Here is a 24,232-nt window from a genome sequence, read left to right as displayed (position 1 = left end):
CTGTGTGTTTTCTTAACCTAAGTTGATTTCAGGTTCTTTCCAAATATTACTGTCTCCTTAATTATTTGAGTTGGCTGAAACACTAAGCCCTCTTTTAGACCCGATATATCAAGTTTGAAATGGTCCTCTAAAGTTGGGTTCACATGTTCAGTTTAAGTAAAAACTCATGTTACTCTACAGATGGGGTCAGTTGTTGAGCATGTTTTTACTAAAAGATGAGCTGCTACTAAATAACTTTCTGAAATTAAATTATTTCAATTTATTATATTCTGATATATTCTGATAGTCCAACAATGTTTTGAATTCATAAAGTACTTCTTCACCTCAGGATTTAAAAGGTTGACTCAAACATAAATCCATTAATCTCCCAAACTGCTCTATGAAGTCCAAAGAGCATAATTCCAACTCTGCATACAAAATACTTCCGAAATGAGCTTATAAATCAGTCATGTTTGCAGCATATGCACAGAGCATTGCAATTCAACTTCTCCCCAACAGAGAAACAAGAGCATTCCATATAGAGGTTGCTTTTAAATAGTCTCATGCAAATATTTTAAGACTGAAACATTATTCTTCTATTCTGTTAAAAAGACGTGTTTAAAAAGTAAATAAGCGGCAGATATGAGGTTGTTATAAATGCTGAAAGTGGCTTACCTATTAATGTAACTCAGGGCAACATAGGTTGGCTGCTGTAACTCTTGTTTTTCTAAAACCCGCGGATCCGTATCTGTAATAAAAACACAATTATGATTTTTTTAGATTTTGCATCAGAATATATGAGGCTGCCTAACACAACAGAGGCTAAGCAGAGAAAAAGATTAATTTAGTACACCTCTTTTTAAAGAAAACTCAGTCAGCAAAACACAATCATTTGTTCATTCATTCATAAATAACAAGATATTGCATTACTTTTCAAGGGAATTCCAAACATTAACAGTGATAAAATGTCCATCTGTCACACAAACTCTTGCACAATCCCCCTCATAAATATTGGTTTTCACTGCTTACAGTTACAATGTTGGCATGGTTTTCGGTGGTTAATCGGCCTAAGAAAGAAAGTCTCTGTTAATTATGCTCACTTCAATGCTGGAACAAATTAGTTTCCATTGGAAAGCTCCATCAATTTGAAAATCTACTGAGTATTGTTCTTGTTCACGAAACACGTTTCTGCATTTGGATTCGTATTCTGGAGGGCAGTTCTTCTCTTTTTAAAAATGTATAATGAGTTTACTATAACTTTTCTAGACTCTCAATCAGAAATTCTCATGCTGGTTCACAGTCAACAAACACTACATTCACCAGAGGAGCTTTCTCCTCAAAGAGACAGAATTCAACACCATAGCAACACTCCATAATGGTGCTTCTCCAGTACGGCACCAAAAAGGTACTTTTCACAACCAGAAACGTATTCTCAAACTTCTCACACAGAAAAGTGGCTGTATAAATATATGCGAAAACAATGTTTATGTAATGAGGACATACAGGGAGGAAAATGAGCACCCAATTTCGTTTTCTTAGAAAAAGGTTTCAGAGACTTCCCACAGATTTCTGTTCATTACAGCCTCACTTAAAACTATCTCATTATTAGAAACCTTCCAGCTGCACTTGGCAGTAACCCCTTCTTTGATGTAATGACAGATGCTGTTTCCAGCACCTTTGCACAGGAAGTGTTTACTGCACATGGTAGATGTAAGCTATGCCCACTAACTCCAAAGTGCATTAACAGGTGATGGGGGGAGGGAAGCAGATACAGTGGCAGAGAACATGGGTGGCAACAATGACAGCATAAAAATCTATTTACAATGCTTTTAACTCCCAGACTACAACTGGACAGTAGTGCCAGTTTTATTCTTGGTGTTAAAATTAAGAATCTCATGTTCATTTTATTGTTTTTTCTATGCCAAGAATTTCAGGGACGCTATTCAAAAATCCTGCTTCCTGGGTCTTTGCCATTGCAGGTCCTTGAAAGCCAAATTCTGAAACAAGAGACAAAGATTCTCTGAATGGCTCCATCGAGTCGGGTCTGAAGGTTTTGGCAGTGCAAACGAGCATAGATCAGTAGCTCTGCGTTTCCTTCTTTCTACAATGATTACAACACATGCAACTGAGGCTATACCTCGATCTCTGGGCTAATGATAAAAGCAGTGGTTCACTAAATACAAGAAAACCACTCTTCAAGGGGTTAACACAGTTTTCAGACACAGCTCTCACACTCATTTACATTTGCTGTAATCCCAATATATATCCACGCTTCAGAAAGGAAGATACGGTACTTGCTGGAGGAGTCAGTAGAACAATGTTCAACAGGGAAAGGTGTTTTGTCCAAAGAAATGGCGCCTTGGTATGCTGGGTGGGCCACGTGTGCAAATGGTGACTGACATGCCAGTCCTACAAAGTCTTTCTAGGTGCTTAACAAGGTAAAAAAACAAGAAATTAGAGATAAAAACCATGAAAATGTAAAGAAAGGAAGAAGATAAGAAAGAACAAGGCAATGTAGAAAACTTCTCATAAAGTACTCACAAAATGGTTTAATCTCAAGTTTAGGTGCTGATGATCAAAGGGCTTTGCTATTGAGACAGGGGCCTTAACTTCAATCACTAAAAACCATCCTTCCAAGAGATACCCGGTACATGATTTCATAAGGCATATTATTTTGAAAGAAAAGAACACTGTTCTGAGTGTAAAATTTGTGTATAAAGGAGAGAAGAGGCCCATATACATTTTTATAATCTTTTGCTTGTCTTAATTCCTGTAACTGACATTCCCCAACCTAACAATATTCACACAAACCATCTTCTAAAGCTTTCCTTTGTTCCCAGATTGTATAATTCTAAAATGTTCCAAATATTACCTCTCTTAACTAACTTGCTTTTAATTTTTTCCCATGTGTGTATGTACACACATACATTTATATTATCCTTTCCTTCTTCAAGCTCTAGAATCTCTTCAGGAAATGAGAAGGAAGTATCTTATATAAAAGTCTACAGTTTGATGCTCAAATAAATGGTATTGGCTCCTGTTGATCACACAAACCACATCTTGTAATCTCGATTCACAGAAAATCAATAATGTTTAGCACTTTACTTACAAAGCGAGGCTTTGAAGTTTTGTTTTCTTAATTTGCTTCATCATCTTCCATAATCTATTCTAGACTTAGGCTCACATATCCTCAAATTCTAAGTGGGAAAGAGACTTCTGTAAGCTTCTAAACACCACCCTCTCCATCACAAAAAAAAAACATTCGGAAGCACCTCAGGTAGGATTCTACTTTTTTTAGAATGCACTCTGGTAACCAACAAGACAGCAGAACTTCCAGACAGACATCCACCAGGTCCCCAAATCTCCTTTTCGAACTAAGTGTTTCCTTGGGCAGCCTTTAGAATATCCATTAAAGCTTTGAAATCTTAAAATGAAATTAGGCATTTGGTGCCCACAAATCAGGAGAGGACTGTACAAGTGCTACTGGAGAAGTAACATCAGCTGCTGGTCACAAATAAATGTCGGTTCCGTCACTTGCTTCCTGGCTGGCTGGTGTGTGGGGATTATGACTCACCATTTTATGGATTTAATTATGCTGTTGAGCACTTCACATTCAGTAAAAGTATAATATCTGCCTTCACGATTTCTTCCTCCCTGACAGAAATGTAACTGTCTGACACTAAAAACCCTCTACAGGAAAGGAGGAGAGAGACAAGAGAGCAGGATTTTCAGAGCAGGACAGATCCCAGGTCCTGCACAATCACCTACTCCTCATGAGGATTATATGAGGGCAGAAGGGACACAATCAGAATAAACTGGAAAGGGTAACACTATTCATTAGACATTACTAAATCCAACAGAAAGAACTTCCTTCTACCATGCTGCATCGTTCCCACATTTTTTGCACATCATGAACTGCTACACTAAGGGTTACAATATGAAATGAGATGGTCACTGCACACATTTATGGTGCCAATAAAAATGTGGAACTAGAACATTGGCTATAATTGCCCGGAGATATAACCCACCTTGGCAAATGGTCTGTGGAATAAAAACACTTGAATGTTTCGTAACCACATGAGGTTCCTTAAGCTTGCAATTTGGCGGGAGAGTAAGCATTTCTATAACATGGCTGTCAACAGCCACATAACAACACCTAACCACTTTCATATCACTAAGAAATGACAAGAAGATAAACTCAAACTTCAACTTTGTTAGCAGGGCAGGGTAGAGCCAAGCACAACACCAACAGAGATGATGACACTGTTTTCTGCCCTATACTACTCCATGCACGGTCCCTTGCATACTCACAGATTTCAGGTTGACTGAAGGGTAAAGTAATTCACATATTAAAATATACTTTAAAATACCCAAGTGATAAACACCTACACTAGCTTACTTCAAAATTTCTAAAACATAGCATTCTTGAAAGTAGATGGCAAAATGTCTATCTTTATCTTAGGGAATGAAATTCTGAATGCACAGCTCTGTAATAAGGACTTGGCTATGCAATGCTAGACACAGGTACAAACAAAGCTTTCTGTAGCTCACGTGGTCCTAGTGACTCATGATTTTATAGATTCAATTACATTTTGAAAGGCTGGAGGTCACAGCACTAGCTGCCATAGCTTCGCAAGTGGCAAAGAAACAGCAAGGCAGGTAGCAGTAAAAAGGAAAGGACAGCATTCAGGTCCTTCTCAGTAGGAACTGGAACTGCAACGTAAGCAAGGAAAGGCGAGCACCACGGACCACCTTGTTGTCTCCGTGAAGTCCATATTGATCAGCTTTGTTATCTCCAGTACTGGAACCAATGGCAATCAAGCATCAGGACTGCCACGGTTCCAAAGAATCGCCTTTTGCTGTGCTATTGTCAAGACTAAATGAAAACTATTTGCCTGGTCAAGCGAGGCTAATTAATGAGCTCTTGGGCTTTAGCTATGCTCTAGCTAGTATACACTTTATAACCTGGAATATTTATAATTTAAGAAAGTCAGGAACCAGCCATACAACCTCTCAACAAAACTAAGGAGGCCTCTATGGGCAACGTGCTATTCACACGCTGGGAGGTAGCAGTTGGGGGAAAGACATGATATCATGCCGCTTGAGAACTCGTTCAAACTCGATATCCTCCAAACACCAGGATCTTTTTAAACTGTGTACGGCAACAGTGGGCGGCCTGAGAAGATGTGGGTGGGAAGGCAGTGGGGGGATTTGCAGTGCTGGAAGACCCCAGAGAGGCAACGGCCCACCCAGCCAGATGAGTGATGTGGAAGATCTGGGCTGGATATACTACTTTTCTTGGGAATCAGCAGTAACTAATGGGTGCTGTCTGTTCATGGCCTTCCCCCAGCTATTGAACTTGTGAAGCCACAGAGTTGTAGACTTTATTCAGCACAGCCTTCCACAACATTCTGTGTGGAGTTTGCTGCATCCTCCTCCTCATTCTGCACCACTGTGTTCCTAGTGCTAGCCCCTGATGGGAGGTTATCTAGGCATATCCTCTCCTTCCACACTATTAAGAGGTGAAGAACTTGTCTCAACTTCTTTCGTTTCTCTAGCACTCAGCTCAGTGCCCTGCATGTAGGAGATGCAAAGTAACTGCTGAATGAATACACTGATTGACTATTTTCATAATGATAAAACTGAAGACTTTTGCTTACAGGTAGCAGCTTCATCAAGAGCATTTGTTTCCTTCACCATCCAAAGCCCCACTAAACTAGAAACGAATAAAAAACTCTTCAAGGATAGAAGAATGGCCCAGAGGCATCCAGAAATAAGTTATTTGAATCAGTGTTTTGGAAGATGGAAAACCCATACAGGAGTAGAAAAAGACCTAGAGTAGATGAAGATACAGCCTCAAGCACCTGCAGTGGGCGAGACCAGAGCCAAGATCTGAAGCCCCTGCAGAAACCCTGAGAGGCCCTGGACTTAGAGGTGTCAGATATGACAAAAGGCAAGTGGGCGAAGGTTAAGGGCTGACAAGAGGGGGGTTGTTTAAAAGGTTGATTATCTTAGGGACACTAAAGCAGGACAACAACCGCAGTTGAGAGAGAAGGGAGAGTGCAGGGCTGAAAACAGAGAATTAAAATGGAAATATGCCAACTCCACAGCTCCCAATAACAATGGTAACCAGTCAGGAAGATTCTTCTCTGATTGAGTTAAGTGAGCATGGAGACGAGACTGCCGGTCCCGACATCTGATGATTCCCTAATTAAACGATCTCCCTACAGTTAAGTGCATGGTCAACAAGCTCCATCCATGCTTCCATCCAGAGCCTTCCAGCAGCTTTTTATTGCTGTGCTATTTTTTTTTTTAAGAGTCACGGTCTTGCCCTATTGCCCAGGCTAGAGTACAGTGGTGGAATCAGACCATAGCTTACCGTAGCCTCAAACTTCTGGGCTCAAAACATCCTTTTACCTCATTCTCCTCAGCAAATAAGACTGCAGGTGTGTATCACCATAGGTGAGCCAGGCTGCCTGCCTGCCTGCCTACTTTCTCTCCTTCCTTCCTTCCTTTTTAGAGATGGGGGTCTTGCTATATTGCCCAGGCTTGTCTTGAACTCCTGGCCTCAAGCAATCTTCTTGCCTCGGCCTCCCAAAGTGCTGGAATTATGGTTGTGAGCCACTGAGCTCAGCCTGACTTGGTTTTAAGTATGAGCCAAGAACAGTCAAGAAATTGTTTCTAGACATTGGAGGAAAAGTGTTAAACATGAATGACAGAAACCAAAACAAACCAGTGGGGAGACTAGGACAGAAAAAAGGAAGAGAGGAATCAGGGGAAGAAGGAAGGGAGGAAGACACGAGCAAAGGAACAAACACATCAAGGCCTGGGACATTAAGTGACACAACTACTTACACAAACCCGGTATTGGCAGGGCTAGAACCAGGAGCCCTGTGTCCTCTCACTGGGCCAGCATTTGGACTACCAAAAATGCTGCTCGGCTGGGCGTAGTGGTTCACACCTGGAAACTCGGCACTTTGGGAGGCCGAGGCAGGTGGATCACCTGAGGTCAGGAGTTCAAGACCAGCCTGACCAACATGAAGAAACCCCATCTCTACTAAAAATATAACATTAGCTAGGCATGGTGGCACATGCCTGTGATCCCAGCTACTTGGGAGGCTGAGGCAGGAGAATCACTTGAACCCGGGAGGTGGAGGCTGTAAGTGAGCTGAGACTGTACCACTGTACTCCGGCCTGGGCAACAAGAGCAAAACTCCATCTAAAAAAAATATGGCAACAAAAATTTACATGCTCATCCTCACTGGACTCCATATAGATCATCTTTTTTATACTTTCTTAAAAGCCCAGCATAGTTTTTTTGGCTGCAACTTTCACCCCACTTTGAAGACTGAATTTGTGGCACCAACAATTTACAAAGACCAACTTTTAATTCATGGCTAATTTACTTCGGCTGCTGAAACAAATAATTCTTGTTGGCAATGGCCCTTAAAAAAAAAATTCCACAATTGCACATAATCAGCCTTTGGATGGATCAACTTTTCCTTAGTTTATAATAGACACGTCATTTGAAACTTTTCCCAAGCCATAATTTCCATTACAGGGAAGTCAGTGCAAATTTCAGGGAGATTCTTGCTTTTCCAAATTCAATGTGAAATCCAGATGCAGTTAAGTGTTGCTGTAAACTTTATGAGTCAAATATCTGAAAGTCAGGGACACTGTGCAGCACAATAACACCATCTATTAAAACAAGCATTCATGTTCACATTTGTAGCCTGAGTTTTCCTGCCATAAGTGAATGAATAAACATTATTCAACCAAGAACTGTTTGGACAATGCTCCATGAGGTGAAATCAGCTGCCTGCTGCAACCTTCCCTATTTCTGGCGGACCAGAGGGTTAAAATGATAAAAAATGATTCTGACTAGGATACTTCCCAACTGTACCAATCTATCAAACTCCTAGCATCATCAATGATGGCTTGAATTTTACCCTACGTGTAAGATGTGTAGCCCTTCTATCTATGAAAATGACACTATCAGTTCACACTCTCCAGTGGTTGATGGGGTGTGCTTTATCCACCCAAGCTCTTGCTTTGGTACTTTTGAGAAGAGAGCCTGCCAGAAACCATAATGGCTGCCAGGTATGCTTGCTAAGTATACAACCTGCACATCTATATACAGCAGCCCTGGGGATGGGGTGCTGAGACTAAACAACGACAAAATTCTTTCCAACTGGAGTAGGGCCAAAAGGTGGTCCCATTTAACCCTGGGACCAAGTTAATTTAATTTGTGTGCACACACAAACATACATGCCTGCTTTCTCCAGAAATGAGCCTGATGACGGATCCAAGCAGCATGCAATGCAAAAGATCATAAAGGAGCTGCTATGGGGACCCTGCCCATGAAAAGAGCCTATGAGAAGGCATGTGGAAGAGAAGACAGCCGCTTGTGAGTGAGGCTTAATAACAAAAGAAAAGGCAGGAGCATGAGGCTCTTGAATTGTCTCTGAAGGCTGGAAGGCAAATACCTGTTTATGGACAGGAAATATACCCCTCTTTCTGCCTAACATTGTTTGCTCAAGGAAATCCTACCCACCTTCCAAAGCTTTGGCCCGTAGAGTTCTTTCAACATGCATTGTACCATACATATTTGCAAATATGTCCTATCACCCAACTAAAATGGAAGCTCCTTAAGGACCCAGATCTTAGAGGCCACAAATCCTAAGCACAGTGCTCTGTAAATAATCAGTGTGATTATGTATGATGAATGCATGAATGAATGCCCTTGACATGCAGGACCACAAAGGACACAAAAGAATTTGGCTCAGACAGCTCTGCCTAAGAGTGTGAGGCAGACAGGAGGGGAAAACAGACCTATGGTAAATGACTTTACCAGGATATATACTTCCACCAAAATACATCCCACCAAGCACAGATGTTCAGCGGGCTACAAAATGATGTACAATTCACAATAATAAGGGACAGAGGGCAGATAAGGCTAATCTGGGAAGGCTTTACTGATGAATGGGAACTGAGCCAGGTTTTGAAGGGAATGAGCATAGAGAGTCATTCATGGGTAAGGGCAAGAAACCTAGAATGGCACTATGATTGAGGCAGAAAGCACATGGGAGAAGTCTGTGGATACTGTGGAAAAGCGGTGTAGTTGAAGATGCAATACCCATTAGTGGCAGAATATTTACAGAGATAATTCAGAAGAGTGGTTCTGAACTGCAGACAATTTTGCAGCCGCCCCCCGCCCCCGCCCCCACCCCTGCCCTGGGACATTTGGCAAAGTCCACCAGCAATTGGAGAGAGGGTACATGTGTAGTATCTAGCAGGTGGAGGTCAGGGATGCTGCTGAACACCCTACATATGCACACAGAGTAGCGCCCACAACAAAGAATTATCTGGTCGAAAATGTCGATACTGCCAAGGTTGAGAAACCCTGCTTTAAAGCTACATGATTATTATGAGAAACAGAGCTATTGCTCCTAGATTGCTTCTAGGTGACAATGTCTGTCACTTTCTGCAGGCTAAATCTAGAGGCCAGAAGGCTGGTGAGGAGGCAACAAGACAAGAATAACAAAGGGGCTGTTTGGACCTAGATAAGTGCTTCTATTTTCTTTTTTTTTTTTCTTTCTTCTTTTGGGATAGAGTCTCGCTCTGTTACCCAGGATTCAGTGCAGTGGCAGGATCTCAGCTCACTGCCAACCCCTGTCTCCTGGGTTCAAGCGATTCTCGTGCCTTAACCTCCTGAGAAGCTGGGATTACAGGCACCCACCACCACACCCGAGTAATTTTTTTTATTTTTAGTAGAGATGGGGTTTTGCCATGTTGGCCAGGCTGGTCTCGAACTCCTGGGCTCAAGTAATCTATCCGCCTTGGCCTCCCAAAGTGCTGGGATTACAGGCGTGAGCCGCTGTGTCCAGCCAGTGTTCTCATTTTCTTAATGAAGACAAAGTGAATTCATTTTAAAAAAGACATTGAATTCTTGCCATGTTTAGTTGCTTAGGGGAAATTTTAAGTCAGTAGGTTCACAACCGAGCAAAAAAGATAAACATTCACAGTTAACAATAATCCGGCCAGGTGCAATGTGTAATCCCAGTACTTTGGGAGGCTGAGGTAGGTGAATCACTTGAGATCAGGAGTTCGAGACCAGCCTGGGCAACCTGGCAATACCCTGTCTCTACTAAAAATACAAAAATTAACCAGGCATGGTGGTGTGCCTGAAATCCCAACTACTCAGGAGGCTGACACATGAGAATTGCTTGAACCCGACAGAGGTTGCAGTGAGCTGAGAACGCGCCACTGCACTCCAGCCTGGGCGACGGATTGAGACTGTCTCAAAACAGAAACAAAAACAAAACAAAAACCCAATCATCTAAGATAGACTACAATGTTTGTCAATATAGAGAAATCTAATAACTACTCTAGAAACAAAACATGATTCTCCGTGCAACTCAGGGGAACTTCTTGAAAGAAAAATTTACATGAGTCTTGAACTAAATGTACATTCAAGAAAGATGAGAAAATGATGAGTTTAAATAGAAGACAGTTTGACCAGATAAAGCAGAAATATTTAATAGAAAGGAGCAGGGAGTGGCAGGAAGTCAGTGGGGCTGGAACTCTGCAAGAGACCTGAAATGTAGATTGGGTCACATCACAAAAGGCTTGCAATGCTCTCCAAGGGTCCAAACTTAATTCTGCAGACAATGCAGAGCACTGACGGTATAAACTGATAAGGCCCATGTTTTCGAAAAATAATTGGTGGTGGCAGGGAGGACTGAAAGGAAACTGGGATACAGAAATGTAAGATTTGGTGAAAAAGAAATGGAAATAGAAGATTTTTATGTTATAGATCTGAGTATTTCATTACAAAAACAAAGAAGTAACTAGAAGGTGAAAAGGAATTTGATAGTCAAGAATATGAAGTCTGTTTCTGACGTGTGTTAAGATATTCTGCAGAACCAAGAAGTCTGGACCTCAAAGAAAGGGGAGATAAAAGACTCATGGTATAGGTAGGAAGTGAAGTGCTGAAGAATCCCATCATAACACCACACATTCCAACAGCCGACTGAACAAAAACATGTCTCTCAAAACAAAACAGTGATATTCCGTGAGATGCCAACTGCCCTGATTAAAAACTTGGTTATCGTATAGCTCGGCCAAATATTGGCTGAGAACCTACTAGGCCCAGTAGAATTCCAGCAGGGACTTTTTAAAAGTCAGAGGTTGTGCTGCATTTGAAACCAAGTGAATGGTAAATTTCACAAGAGAGTGAATATGAAAGACTGGGGGATAGAAAGAATAGAATAAAAATTGGTCCTGAGTTCAGTGTTTTAGTTGATCTGGTCTCCAAGTCTCAAAGGCTCTCTATGATAATCGCCCTCTCACTGGCACATATGGTGTTGCATACAAGTCAAACTGCCTAGTTTAATCCTAGCTGTGTAACTTCTTTAAGCCTCAAGTATTTTTTCAACCACAAAAACTTAATAAGAATAGTCTTTTCCACCCTAGGGTTGAAATGTGGATTAAATTAGTAAACATGTTAAGTGTAACTACTGCTCAGTACTTTAGTCCATAAGGTGTTTTGAAATTAAAATTTGCACTGTTCTGGATTATTTCCATTTTATGTGGCATAATGATACATAGAAAATCTAAGAATTCATCACTCACGTAAGTGTGGCAGGGACAGCTGGCTGCTGCCCAAGAGCTGTTTTCCCCCTTTCCCTCCATAATACTTAGAAACATGGCTGCCTCATATAAAAACCACATTTTCCAGCATTCTTTGAGTCAGGTGCATCCATGTGACTAAGTCTTGGCCAATAGGATAAGGCCAAGAGTACAAGTTGTCAGGAAGCCTCCTCAATAGTTCAGATTTCTTTCAGGCTGCCTGAAAGAAAGACTGGAATTCCTTCATCTATTCTGAGTATGAGACATTTTGTCAAAGGAAGTCATACATGGTGAAGCAATACAATAGGAGTCTGGATCCCTGACTGGGTGAAGCTCCACACTACTCTTGAACTGAGCACCTCCAGTCTTCTTTAACGTGAGACAAATAAACTTCTCTTCCACTTAAGCCATTATTTGAAAGTTTTTCAATTACATGAAGCCAAACCAAATCTGGACTGAAACATAAACAACCAGAATTCTGGTTTATTTTGTTGGACCCAATACTCTAATCTGAAACATGAAATATTTCATGTTTTGTTTATTTTCTTAGATTAAAAAAAAGAAAAACCTCTTTAAAAATGTATCATACTAAGTGCATGAAAAGAAACTCAGAGTAAAATCACAACCAAATCATCACAGCCTCTGGGGCTAACTCTAAATGGGGATGGTTAAAGAATAGGAGAAAGAGGAGGAGAAAATAATCATGTCAAATTATGGCTCTTTTGGTCGTCTTAAGACTTTTTCCAGAATTAATTATTAGTGGACAATAATGAAGCAAATTGCACATGCATATTACTTCTGAGTTATGAACAATACAACCAGCAGTAACCTTTGAAACTGTCAGGATCTTTTCAGGCAGGCAATTAAAGTGAAAAATGAGACTGTGCACAACTTCCATCACCCAGTACTACATGTAATACCACCACCTACAAACACTGACATAGGAGTGGGGCTCAGTCTGAATATTTATTAATGCAGATCTGTTCCCATTTGTTCCTCTCCTTTTCCTATAACCCATTCCACCCCACCAGCCAATTTTTGTTTTTCTTTAAAGGGCAGCTCTGACATCATGCATCACATTTACCTGAAACCTGCAGGTACTGTGACATCTCTCCTATCTGCATTGAAAGAAATTTTCCTCCCTTTCCCTTGACTCAAATATAAATTTAGGACAAACTTGGATTCTAGAAGGAAAAAAAGTTGATGAAGAAGTAAGCCCAATCAGGAAACCACAAAATAAGATGAAAAGAATCAATAATGGATATTTACAGAGGGTCAAATATATACAGCAAGTATTGGGTGCTAGGCATTGAAGTTCCCCTGTCTGCCCCCACCCACTCCTGCCAACACACATACAGAAAGGTCTCAGCTCTCAAGCAGACTGGACTGTAGAGGAAGCAACTTATATTGATCTGTCATAAGAATAATCTAGTGTAAAAATACCAGCTTTTCTAATCAAGTATAGGAATCACTATTTGCATGTTTTGTGATATAAGTATATAAGTACCTGGACTTTAGAGAAATGGCAGGGGTAACCTCGAGGGTGTGGGGGGAGTGGGGGTAACCTGATGAGCCAGCTGGAATAGATGTCCACAAGCTAAGAAGAAACACCTGTGCTAGAAGCCTATGACATGATACCTATGTATCCAATCTATGAGTCTGTCTCCTGTGGTTTCAGCCATTTCTAAACCAACAAGAGCCTAGAGGCCAGTGGTTTCTAGCCAGCATTGCCCATGAGTATCACCTGGGTAACTTAAAGTCTTGATGCCAAGGACCCATACCTAAAGATTCTAATATGCAATCAGGGTTGACAATTACTACTATAGGCTCTGAGAAGGCTTAGAAACTGGTAAAGGGATATAGAACTGGTTGGGAAAGTTATTTATACCAATTGGCATCCCTTCCACCCTCCCAAACTAAAAAGGTAACTGAAAAGAAACTACTGAAAGTGATTTAAAAGTTGTCTAAGTAAGTCCGACATCCAGTGAAATTAAAAAAAAATTTTTTTTTGAGATGGAGTCTTGATCCATCACTCAGGCTGGAATGCAGTGGCATGATCTCAGCTCACAACCTCCGCCTTTTGGGTTCAAGTGATTTTTGTGCCTTAGCCTCCCAAGTAGCTGGGATTACAGGTGTGTACCACCATGCCTAGCTAATTTTTGTATTCTTAGTAGAGATGAGGTTTTGCCATGTTGGCCAGGCTGGTTTCAAACTCCTGACCTCAAGTGATTCGACCACTTCAGCCTCCCAAGGTGCTGGGATTACAGGCATGACCCACTGGACCTAGCTGAAATCATTAAATTCTGATTTAGCTTGGGGCTCAGGTTTATTTTCTCCCCTTTCACTTTCTATTCTATTAAGCTTAGTAATTATGTAGACAAGTTAGTGTTTTCATGTATTTCTAAAACCAAATCACAAACAACCCTAGAATTGTGAGTGGTTTTCATGTATTTGGTAAGGGTGTTCTGACAAGACCTCTGACTGGGAAGCATTTATTTTTTTGGACATTGAATTTCTTCACAATGTGTGCCTAAAATGAATAAGAACACATCACTTTAGCTGTTCTGTGGTTTCAGAATTTTCTGTAAGTCAGATTGGCCAGAGCCAGAGTGGTTTTCCTGTGCTGTTATTATTCACCTCAGTAACAAATCAGGCCATAACCAAGTATATTAGTTTTGTATTTCAGAAGGCAGTTTCGTCAAGGATTTGGCAAAAGGAATTGCCTTCATTACTTCCTATCTCCCAGGGAAGCTGAATCACTGCCTTAAAAAAAAAAAAAAAAAAAAAAAAGCCACAGGAAGAAAAAACTGAACATCTGGACACAGAGTGACTGGATGGTTCTGCCTAAGAGTTATCAAATGTAAGTGCACATAGGTCGCAGCTTACTCAGGTCAAAGTCTGATCCAAGAGGCTCTGCCTGGCCAGCCAGAGCATCATGCATGCCGACTCCACGTCCAGGTGGCAGCAGGAACATAGTGTTCAGGCTTGTGGGCCACAGAGGTTATGTGCTAGCCAGGGATTTACTGCTCCCGATTCTGTGCAGGTTGTGTATTCATTCTACTTGCTAATGAGTAGGGGCGCATGCTGAGCTGTAACTCATATTGATCTCGCTGATGGTGTGAATTTGGGCGTCTGGGAAGTCCCTGGCCCTTCTTAGTTATCTGGCACTTGGCAGATGGCTCCTGACATTCTTGGCTTCTGTGGAAGGACTTCTGGGAATCAACTCTGGACTTTCTATTGCTTTTTTATTTTTAAAGGCTTAAATTTCTTTAGACAATGTAAGATGGTAGTTACTGACATAGTCTGCTACTTTCTGTGTGACTTGAGCAAGTTTCTCAGCAGATAAAGACAGTGACTCAAGGCTCCCACACACGATTAGGTTATTAAGAGAATTAAGAGAGATAAGCCACAGATAGCACAGAGCACAGTACGTGGTAAATACTTAGTAAATCTTACCCACCAGAGGCTGGGCTCGATGGCTCACGCTTGTAAACCCAACATTTTGGGCGGCCGAGGTGGCTGGATCACCTGAGATCAGGAGTTCGAGACCATCCTGGCCAACTTCATGAAACCCTTTCTCTACTAAAATACAAAAATTAGCCAGGGATGGTGGTACACTCCTGTAGTCCCAGCTACACGGGAGGCCGAGACAGGAGAAGCGCTTTAACCCAAGAGGCAGAAGTCACAATGAGCTGAGATTGTGCCACTGCACTCCAGCCCGAGTGAGAGAGCGAGAATCTGTCTCAAAAAAAAAAAAAAAAAACATCTTACCCACTAGGTACTATTATTATTTTAGGTAGTAAGGTCTGAAAGCATTTAGTGCTTACATTGTGGGACTACATTTGTGAACAATCAATAGTTCTCAAGTAGTAATAATAACTGATAATAAAGATATTATTACTATCACAGAGTGTCTACTGCGGCTCAATACAAAATGAATTGCTTTCCGTGTGCAGTCCTCATGAAAATCCTGTAAGGGAGATATCTCCTGACCCTCCACACTTCCGTGAGGAAATATAAAGCTCAGAAAAGGCCCAAATCACATGACCAGGAGCTAAAGCCTTAAATCTGGGTTTGCCTGACTTCAACGTGTGTGCTACTTGACCATACTTGCTGCTTCCCTGAGTAGAAATAACTTGTTTCACAGTATGAAGCCCTACAACACTGTTCAGTAACAATGCTCTCAATTTCCTTTGTATTTTAACCTTTGAGGTGATTTTATTTTATCTCTTCCATAAATGAACATGGGTATTTTTATAACAAAATTAAAATAAGCTTTATGTAATTATTAGCATAAAACATTTTGTTCTTGTGTGACCCAACATCATCTCGCGTATCCCCAGAATCATGTGGAACAGGCACCCCGCCTTGCCCACTTCCTGCTCTTTAAGCGTTATCCAGCTACTGCAACGGGACGTCAGCAGCCCGATAGCATAGGAGCATGTAAGAGTTTATTCCTCATCTTTCCAATAAGGTTTATGTTTTTGATTGTCCACGTCTGACTCTAGGCATAGAATTATTCCTGGACCCAAATATTTCTCATGCCCAGCACTTTGAAAGGCCGAAGTGGGCGGATCACTTGAGGTCTGGAGTTCGAGACCAGTCTAGCCAATATGGTGAAACCTGTCGCTAGTAAAAATACAAACATTAGCCGGGTGTGGTAAGGTGGGTGGATCACCTGAGGTCAGGAATTTGGGACCACCCTGTCCAACATGGTGGAACCCCGTCTCTACTAAAAGTACAAAAATTAGCTGGGTGTGGTGGTATGCACCTGTAATCCCAGCTACTGGGGAGGGTGAGGCAGGAGAATCGTTTGAACCCAGGATTCTCAGAGGCTGGAGGTGGAGGTTGCAGTGAACCGAGATCATGCTGTTGAACTCTAGCCTGGGCGACAGAGTGAGACTCTATCTCAAAAAAAAAAAAAAAAAAATATATATATATATATATATATATATATATATATTTCTGGACCCTAAGGTTGCTCTTGGGTGGGCGGTTGGCTCTCTGAATTAAGTGCTTGGTTTTGCCCTCATTGTCATGGTGTCAGGAATCAACACAAGTTGACCAGGTCACTGGCTGGATGAGAAAGCATACAGGTCTGAACCGTGCCTCTCTTCCCTTTAAGACTTAAAAATTAGACTTTTTAAAAGAGCAGTTTTAGGTTTACAGCAAAATGGAGAGGAAAATACAGAGATATTCCATATACTTCTGCCCCTGCCCATGCACGGCTCTCCCATTACCAGCATTCCCCATTAGAGGTCTTTTTTTCCCTTATTAAAAAAGTGCTTCATAGAATACTGGAATGCTTATATGGAAAGCACTGGGATGAAATATGTAGACAAATTCTGATGGAAATCAGAACCCATGACAGAAGCTGCAACACTGTTACTGCACCTGCATCTTTTATTAAGTTTCTCTTTTGGGTGACTGATCTTAAAAAACAGCAGAGGTTCTAGTCCAGGTTCTAACTATTTCTAGCTTTGCACTTTCCTCAAGTTAGTTTCCTTACCTGTGAATTGGAGATAATGATACATGTACCAACTCCCTCACAAGCTTGAGGTGAGAATCATACATTTTAATTATTTATTTTTAAAATTGATAATTTTTTTTGAGAGATAGGGTCTGTTGCCCAGATGGTAGTACAGTGGCACAAACATGGCTCACTGCAACGTCAAACTCCTGGGCTCAAGCGATCCTCCCACCTCAGCTTGCTGAGTGGCTGGGACTACAGGTGTGCACCACTATGTCTAGTGAATTTTAAAACAAATTTTTTTGTGGAGGCGTGGTCTTGACCAGGCTGATCTTGAACTCAAGCAATCCTCCCACCTTGGCCTCCCAAAATGCTGGGATTATAGGCGTGAGCCACCGTGTGAATCACACATTTTAATTGAGCAATTCCAGTATAAACTCCAAGGTCCCACCCCAGCGCAGCCACATCTTATTGATTAGTCTGTCTGGCAAATAATCTCTGGCAAGAGAAGGCTTAAACTATACACTAAAATAGAAACCTGAATTATTTGTATAAAGAATTTAGATTTTATTTTACTTTGCTATCCTTGGAGCTTAGAGTGCATACATGCACTTGTATTATGAGTTTTCTCTTGGAAGAGCAGGGACCTGCATCACAAAATTTCTTAAAATGTTCTTCCAAAGAGCCATGTGACTTTTCAGTAGCGATAGAACACCTTTTTGCTAGCTTTAAAGCTGAGTTTATTAAAAGCCTTTCTGACTCACTACAAACTGTGTGATCAACTAACTTGCTTTAGACATAAAAGGAAAGCCTTTCAATTTATAAAACCAAAACACATTTAAATGATTTTATCACACATTCAAGTGAAATGCAAAACTCTCTATCATGGTTAAGTAAAATAGACACTATCAAGGTAATCACAAAACATCAGATTCCTCAGAGAAGCTCAGGAGACTTCTGGGATTTGGTAAACGTTACTATCGGCTGAGTTTGAATAAATGGAAGGCAGAGACTCTGATGGATTTTCTAGGCTTACTTAAGATGAGATTTAACACTCTAGACTTGGGTTCAATATCATAAAGATATTGAGTTTTCATTTCTCCGGCTTGGTTTTAAAAGGAATGCAGAGATAACATACTTTAAAAAAAGTTGCTGAATATCTACAACCATTCTGCCTGTCCATCTCTCCTCCCTTCAGTCCACACCTTCCTACTTTAGCCAATCATCTAGTTCAGTTGCTTTTTACAATGTTCTTGATGCAACTCACAGTAAGACATACATTTTAAATAACCAGTACACCCCTCCAGACACAGGTATAACTCATCCAGACACAAATATACGAAAGTTTCACAAAACATTACTAAACCTCACCATATGCGATGTATCCTGATAATACCATTGCATTTTTAAAACATGTTATGATAACCCGATAAAGTGATGTTGTCAATGACTAATGAGTCCCAAATGGTGACTTCAGGAAAAATTCAAATCTTGCTAAATTACAAATCAATAATGGCATGTGTTAAGCCCACCCCTATACATGGCTCTTTATTGCTTATATGATAAGAGATTTAGGTAAAACATAGAAGCTCATTTGCACTTTGGCTCCATCAATCAAATTCTGCAAACTCATCTCCAGTTCTCTACATGCCCCCTACACTCCAGCAACTCCTATCTTCTTCCTGTTCTCTGCACACACCTTGTCTACACTCTATACCTTTGGTTCCGATTATCCTGTTTGCCCTCTTGTGCCCTGTTCCATGTGCCAAGCACTATTCTAGAGTCTCTCTTGCCTCCGGTTAGGTTCAGAGAAAATCAGGGGGTGAAAGGAGAGGGTGGTCCAGTATTTCTTCTCCTGCTCCCTTTCAGCTAGGCATGGCTTTGGAAGCAGCTGCTATGCTCTACTGACGGCCAGAGCTCTGGGAGGGCGGGGCAGTCCCTCTTGCAAGGCTGCCACTCTCCAGGTTCTGTTAACAGGGTCACCTCCTTTTTCCCCCTTCAGCCTTCTGCTGTTGCCAGGTCCTGGGCGCCTCAACATCCCTTACCCTGCCACACCCCTATAAGTAGCCCCCATATTTAACTCTCTCCTGTTCTTTGGGGCCCAGAATGATACGCCTTTGTAACACATGCTACCCAGAACACCTCTTCTTTACCTGCCTCTCTGTGGTCATCCTCAAACCCATCAACCAAAGCCCACTATAAAAGTCACTTCCTCTACAAAGCATTCCATGAAGCTACATGGTAGAATATGCCTTAATAGTAAGGCCTATTATAAAGATAGATTCCATTTTAAAGCGCTTTGTTCTCAACAGATTGAGCTTCTCCAAAGCCAGCACCCTGTTTCTCTCCTGTCCCTAGGACTTAGCCTAAGGGCTGGCAAGTAACCGTGATCACTGAAAGAATAAATGAATGAAAGGTAATAGGAGATTCTCAATTATCACATGACATCACAAATACATGCCAGTAGGTAGTATTTTCTAGCAAAAGTGTCTACAGAGCTGCTTTGTCTTAATTCCCATTCTGGAGTGATCTAGTCCATTTTCTCTATATGCCATTGCTGGGATCCAGCTAGAGACAACTCCTGCTTACCATGTGGCACCCTGCTGTCTCTGGTGGTAACTAGCTGGCTCCCCACACTTCCACATCACCTGGCAGGGTGTTTCTGCTTATGATGCTAAGAAGATTTTACTTGAAAGATGTAATTATTGCTGCAAACCAAGGGAATCGTTCATGGCCAATTTTAGTGGGCAAAATATTCACTAATCAAATCAACAGAGAAGAGACCTGCAGAGTTTAGGAAAAAGGTCCTTAGAGAGAAAGAAAAAAAGATAATCACCTAGAGATTTCTCCTTTTCTTTTTTTTTTTTTTTTTTTTTTTTTTTTTTTTTTTTTTTTTTTTTTTTGAGACGGAGTTTTGCTCTTGTTACCCAGGCTGGAGTGCAATGGCGCGATCTCGGCTCACCACAACCTCCGCCTCCTGGGTTCAGGCAATTCTCCTGCCTCAGCCTCCTGGGTCGCTGGGATTACAGGCACGCGCCACCATACCCAGCTAATTTTTTGTATTTTTAGTAGAGACGGGGTTTCACCATGTTGACCAGGATGGTCTCGATCTCTTGACCTCGTGATCCACCCGCCTCGGCCTCCCAAAGTGCTGGGATTACAGGCTTGAGCCACCGCGCCCGGCCCAAGATTTCTCCTTTTTGTAAGTATAGGTTAAATCTATTCAATTATAGTCTTTTGCAAGTTTACATTTCAGATTTGGTCCAATAACTTCTAATGAAGTCTAGGTTTAAACTTCTGTTTTAAAATGCATTACACAACAGTTATTTAATCATACTGCATAAAAAGGTAGTGATAATGAGGAGACAACCTTAATCTCGTACTTGGTCAGTTTAAAACACTTCTTCACTCAAGGATTTCTGAATATGACAAACGTCAGCTTCTGTTTTCTTATATTACAGGTGAGGAGGAAGAAAGGTGTCATGATGAAAACACCACTGGGCTTGGTGAACGTTTACATCATCTTTGACACTTAGAAACACACAGCCTTTTAAACCTGAGGGTGAGAGGACATTTTAAATTCTTCTAACACCTTGGTAATCAGAGCGCAGGGAAATATTTGCCCAAAAAACAACATAGCGACCCAGAGATCAAATCAAACCTACACCTACTATTAAAAGATACTTCAATCCCAAAGAGCATGGGCCCTCGTATAAAATGATAACAAACCCCTCCGGCCTCTCCCTCCAGCCCTTCTTGCCAATGCCCTTTTACGATATTCATGTCCTCAGATTTATGTCGACTATATATTACCTAGATGTGTCTCCCCATTCCATTAAAACGGGCTTAAGGGACGGGAGATGGGTCACAAAAGGCAGCAAACAATAACTGACAGGTGAGTTTATTTCTTAAAACCAAAAAAACTTCCATGTTTTCATTTAACTTTAAATGCTAACCACCGTATTCCAGCCTCGACATGCCCATAAAGCTGTTTCACAGTCCAGGGAAAAAATTTTTTTGTTGTTGTAAATAATGTTCACCATCCACATCTTAACAGTCTGGATACTGAAGCATTTTTCATTCAGAGTAATGATCTCCAGGAGTAAAAATAATATAATTATAACTGAACTACTTGGTCAGCTAAATCACAACCAGAAATGCACTGGTATGTATTTCATTCACTGTGTCAAAAAATCTTCATTCTGAGCCATCAACATAGCACTAAATTTTGATCTGTCATTGAAAACAGGTCGCTTCTATTTCTGGCTTACAACATGGTAACAGGGCACAGCAATTGGCAAAGACAGCTAATATTTCACATTAAACCTCCCTACCTGACCTTCTGATTCAAAAATGGTGGCACTCATAAAGAAGGAATTATTAAGTAAACACTCCTTTTTCTTAAAAAAAAAAAAAATCCTTCTTAAAACATAGAAAAGAAACAGGTGAAATTTCTGGGATACAAATTTGTTGTTGATAGGTAAGCCACTAAGGTCACTGAAGGGTGTGGGCTGCACCTCTGGGCTGCCTCCTCTTAAAGTCGGATAGGAGGGAAGAGGGAGTTTCTTGGTGTCTAGGTGGTCCCTAAGACAAAGCCAGAACTGGCCTTTCCAGTGGAGGGAGGACTACAAGGTCAAAGGGCATGCCAGCAACTTCAGGTGTGGTCTCAGCTGGCCCTTTGCAACCCACTGCTACTGAGGGTTGAGATGTGGACAGAGGATGAAGGATATGCATTGCAGAAGAAAGCAATATCCCTTGAGATTCTTCATGACTCATTTTGAAATCACTTGTGGATCTCTATTTAAACCACATTTTCATCTTACCTTTAGTATACCTTTAAATACAATTTGAAAAAAGTTTTGCAGATACTTCTCCCACCTTTGTCCCCCCACAACCCAACCCCGGGTAAAGTGACCCTCCCATCTGCTCCTTCTAGATGCCCCATCTTCACGCTTACCCCCCAGTTTGAAACCACTCGACGGGCATTCTCTCCCACTAGTTCAGTGTTTCCCAACGTGAGGAGGTTTAACAAGTAGCGTCTCCCTGCTATATAGCCCCAGTGATTCTGATTTAATTCATCTGGCATGAAAGAACCACTGAGGCACCTGAGTGTACCCCCAGGTGATTCTCATGTGCAGCCAGGGCTGAGAACTGCTGCTGTGCTAAGCTCCCCCAGGACAAGCCCGGTGCTATTCAACTTTAAACCAGACCTAGCACAGGGCCTGCTTGCTAAATAGTAAGGAAATACATAAAAGAATGTTATTCAGTGATTGAAGAAGACAGTGGGAGGAAAAAATAGGAGGGCCATTCAGGATAGAGTGTATACTAGCAGCCTCTCAAGCTTGAGTGTGCATCAGAATCACCTGGAGCCTGTTACAGCTCAGAACAGCAGGGGAAGAGTGGGGCATACTCAGTGTTCCTGATTTAGTAGCTCTAGGGTGGGGCCTGATAATTTCCATTTTTTTTAACGAGTTCCCAGGCGACGCTTATGCTGCTGATTGATCTCAGGGCCATACTTCCAGAACCACAGCACTGACATGACCAATGCAGCCTAGTAATCTTAGATTAGGTGACATATAGTAATGCATGACACCCTGGGGCTGCAGGATCTCTGCTGAGTTGGCCAAGGACAGTGATCCTATGAGGGACATCACAAGGAGGGGCTGAACAGGCCTTTAATCGTATCTGTTTGCTGGCCACAGAGAGACGAGGGCTGAGAAAAATCTCCTCTTTAGACTGTCATTCCAATTCTATCAGCAACCTTTATTCTTCATGGCTTAAGTATATGAATTACCCATCATGTATGCACTACTATTCAGAATTATGGTATGGTTGGGAAGAAGAATAGACTGCCGTCAATATCTAAATAAAAATTACAGTAACACTTTCTTAGAAACAAGCCCGACATCAAATTTTCCAAAAGCAACCAGTCGCAGACCCAGGCCAGAAAACAAACCCATGGCTGCTAGTTAAATCAACTGAAGCACTGGATTCTACAGCTGTAAAAATACAGTGGTTTAAAATCCAAGCTTCCAACAGCCACCCAAATAGATGCTATACTAAAATTACACGGGGGGGAAAATACATGCTTTCTTCAACCACTGCCAGTTAAGAGATTTCTTTCTTAAGAGACAAAGGAAAGGAAAAAGGAAAATGCCAATTGTATTTGGTTTTCCTAAGACAGCACTGGCTACTGGTTCCTAGTAACCCTCTCATCACCAAAGCCATTGAACAGTGACACAAATGGCATTGTGATAGTAACCGAGGCAGGGTTCTCGCTCCATTTCTGGTGAGCCATCTTATGGGCTGATATGCTTTGGCTGTGTCTCCACCCAAATGTCATCTTGAATTCCCACATGCTGTGGGAGAGATCTTGTGGGAGGTAACTGAATCATGGGGGCAAGTCTTTCCCATGCTGTTCTTGTGATAGTAAGTCTCAAAATAGCTGATAATTTTAAAAGGGGAGTTTCCCTGCAGAAGCACACCTCTGTCTGCTGTCATCCATATAAGATGTGACTTGCTCCTCCTTGCCTTCCACCATGATTGTGAGGCTTCCGCAGCCATGAGGAACTGCAAGTCCATTAAACCTCTTTCTTTTGTAAACTGCCCAGTCTCGGGTGTGTCTTTGTCAGCAGCATGGAAACCGACTAATACGTGAGTCCTAGCCAGCAGTAATAAATCTGGGTGTTAGACAACTGAATGTCTTTCTACTTTGGGGTTGTGAGACAGTCTTCAAGGGGTATCTAGAACAGAAGTAAACAGGAAAATGTGTTCTCTGAGAACAGTCTGTTTTTGGGAAGGGAGTGGCATAAAGATGGTGGGCTCACCCACTCAACAAGGATCAACCCTTACATTTGCAGAAAGCAACGGTTTAAAGTGCGGTCCTGGACCAGCAGCAGCAGCAGCTGCCAGGAGCCCGCCAAATTCTCAGCCCCTCCCACTCCCCAGACCTAGCAAAAGCAGAAACTCTGTGCGTGGTGTGTGTGTGTGTGTGTGTGTGTGTGTGTGTGTGTGTGTGTGTGTGTGTGTGTGTGTGTGTGTGTGTGTGGTGTAGACATTTGGAGGGGTAAGGGGCAGTGCAACCTACATTTTAACAAGTCCCATGCTAAAAATTCTGATGCAGCTCATGTTTGAGAGCTACTGACAGAGCTT

General features: G+C 41.7%; 1 protein-coding gene across 2 annotated transcripts in view; it reads right to left on the bottom strand.

The window, feature by feature from the left end:
- Nucleotides 1-24,232, bottom strand: part of JAZF1 (JAZF zinc finger 1) — a 342,544-nt gene that overhangs the window by 153,519 nt on the left and 164,793 nt on the right. Inside the window, exons 1-2 of one of the 2 annotated variants that reach the window (XM_032286682.1) lie at nt 910-1,000; nt 655-727 (exon numbers count right to left, since the gene is read on the bottom strand). In XM_032286682.1, the coding sequence (XP_032142573.1) occupies nt 655-727; nt 910-952 (116 nt within the window). In that variant the 5' untranslated portion in view covers nt 953-1,000. Of the gene's footprint in view, nt 1-654; nt 728-909; nt 1,001-24,232 lie in introns of those variants that run through there. The other variant, XM_032286681.1, reaches the window with a different exon arrangement.

Source organism: Sapajus apella, unplaced genomic scaffold, assembly GCF_009761245.1.
Source record: "Sapajus apella isolate SASKATOON/1434 unplaced genomic scaffold, GSC_monkey_1.0 scaffold19, whole genome shotgun sequence".
Taxonomy (NCBI): Eukaryota; Metazoa; Chordata; class Mammalia; order Primates; family Cebidae; genus Sapajus; species Sapajus apella.
This window is presented reverse-complemented; position numbering and strand designations above follow the sequence as displayed.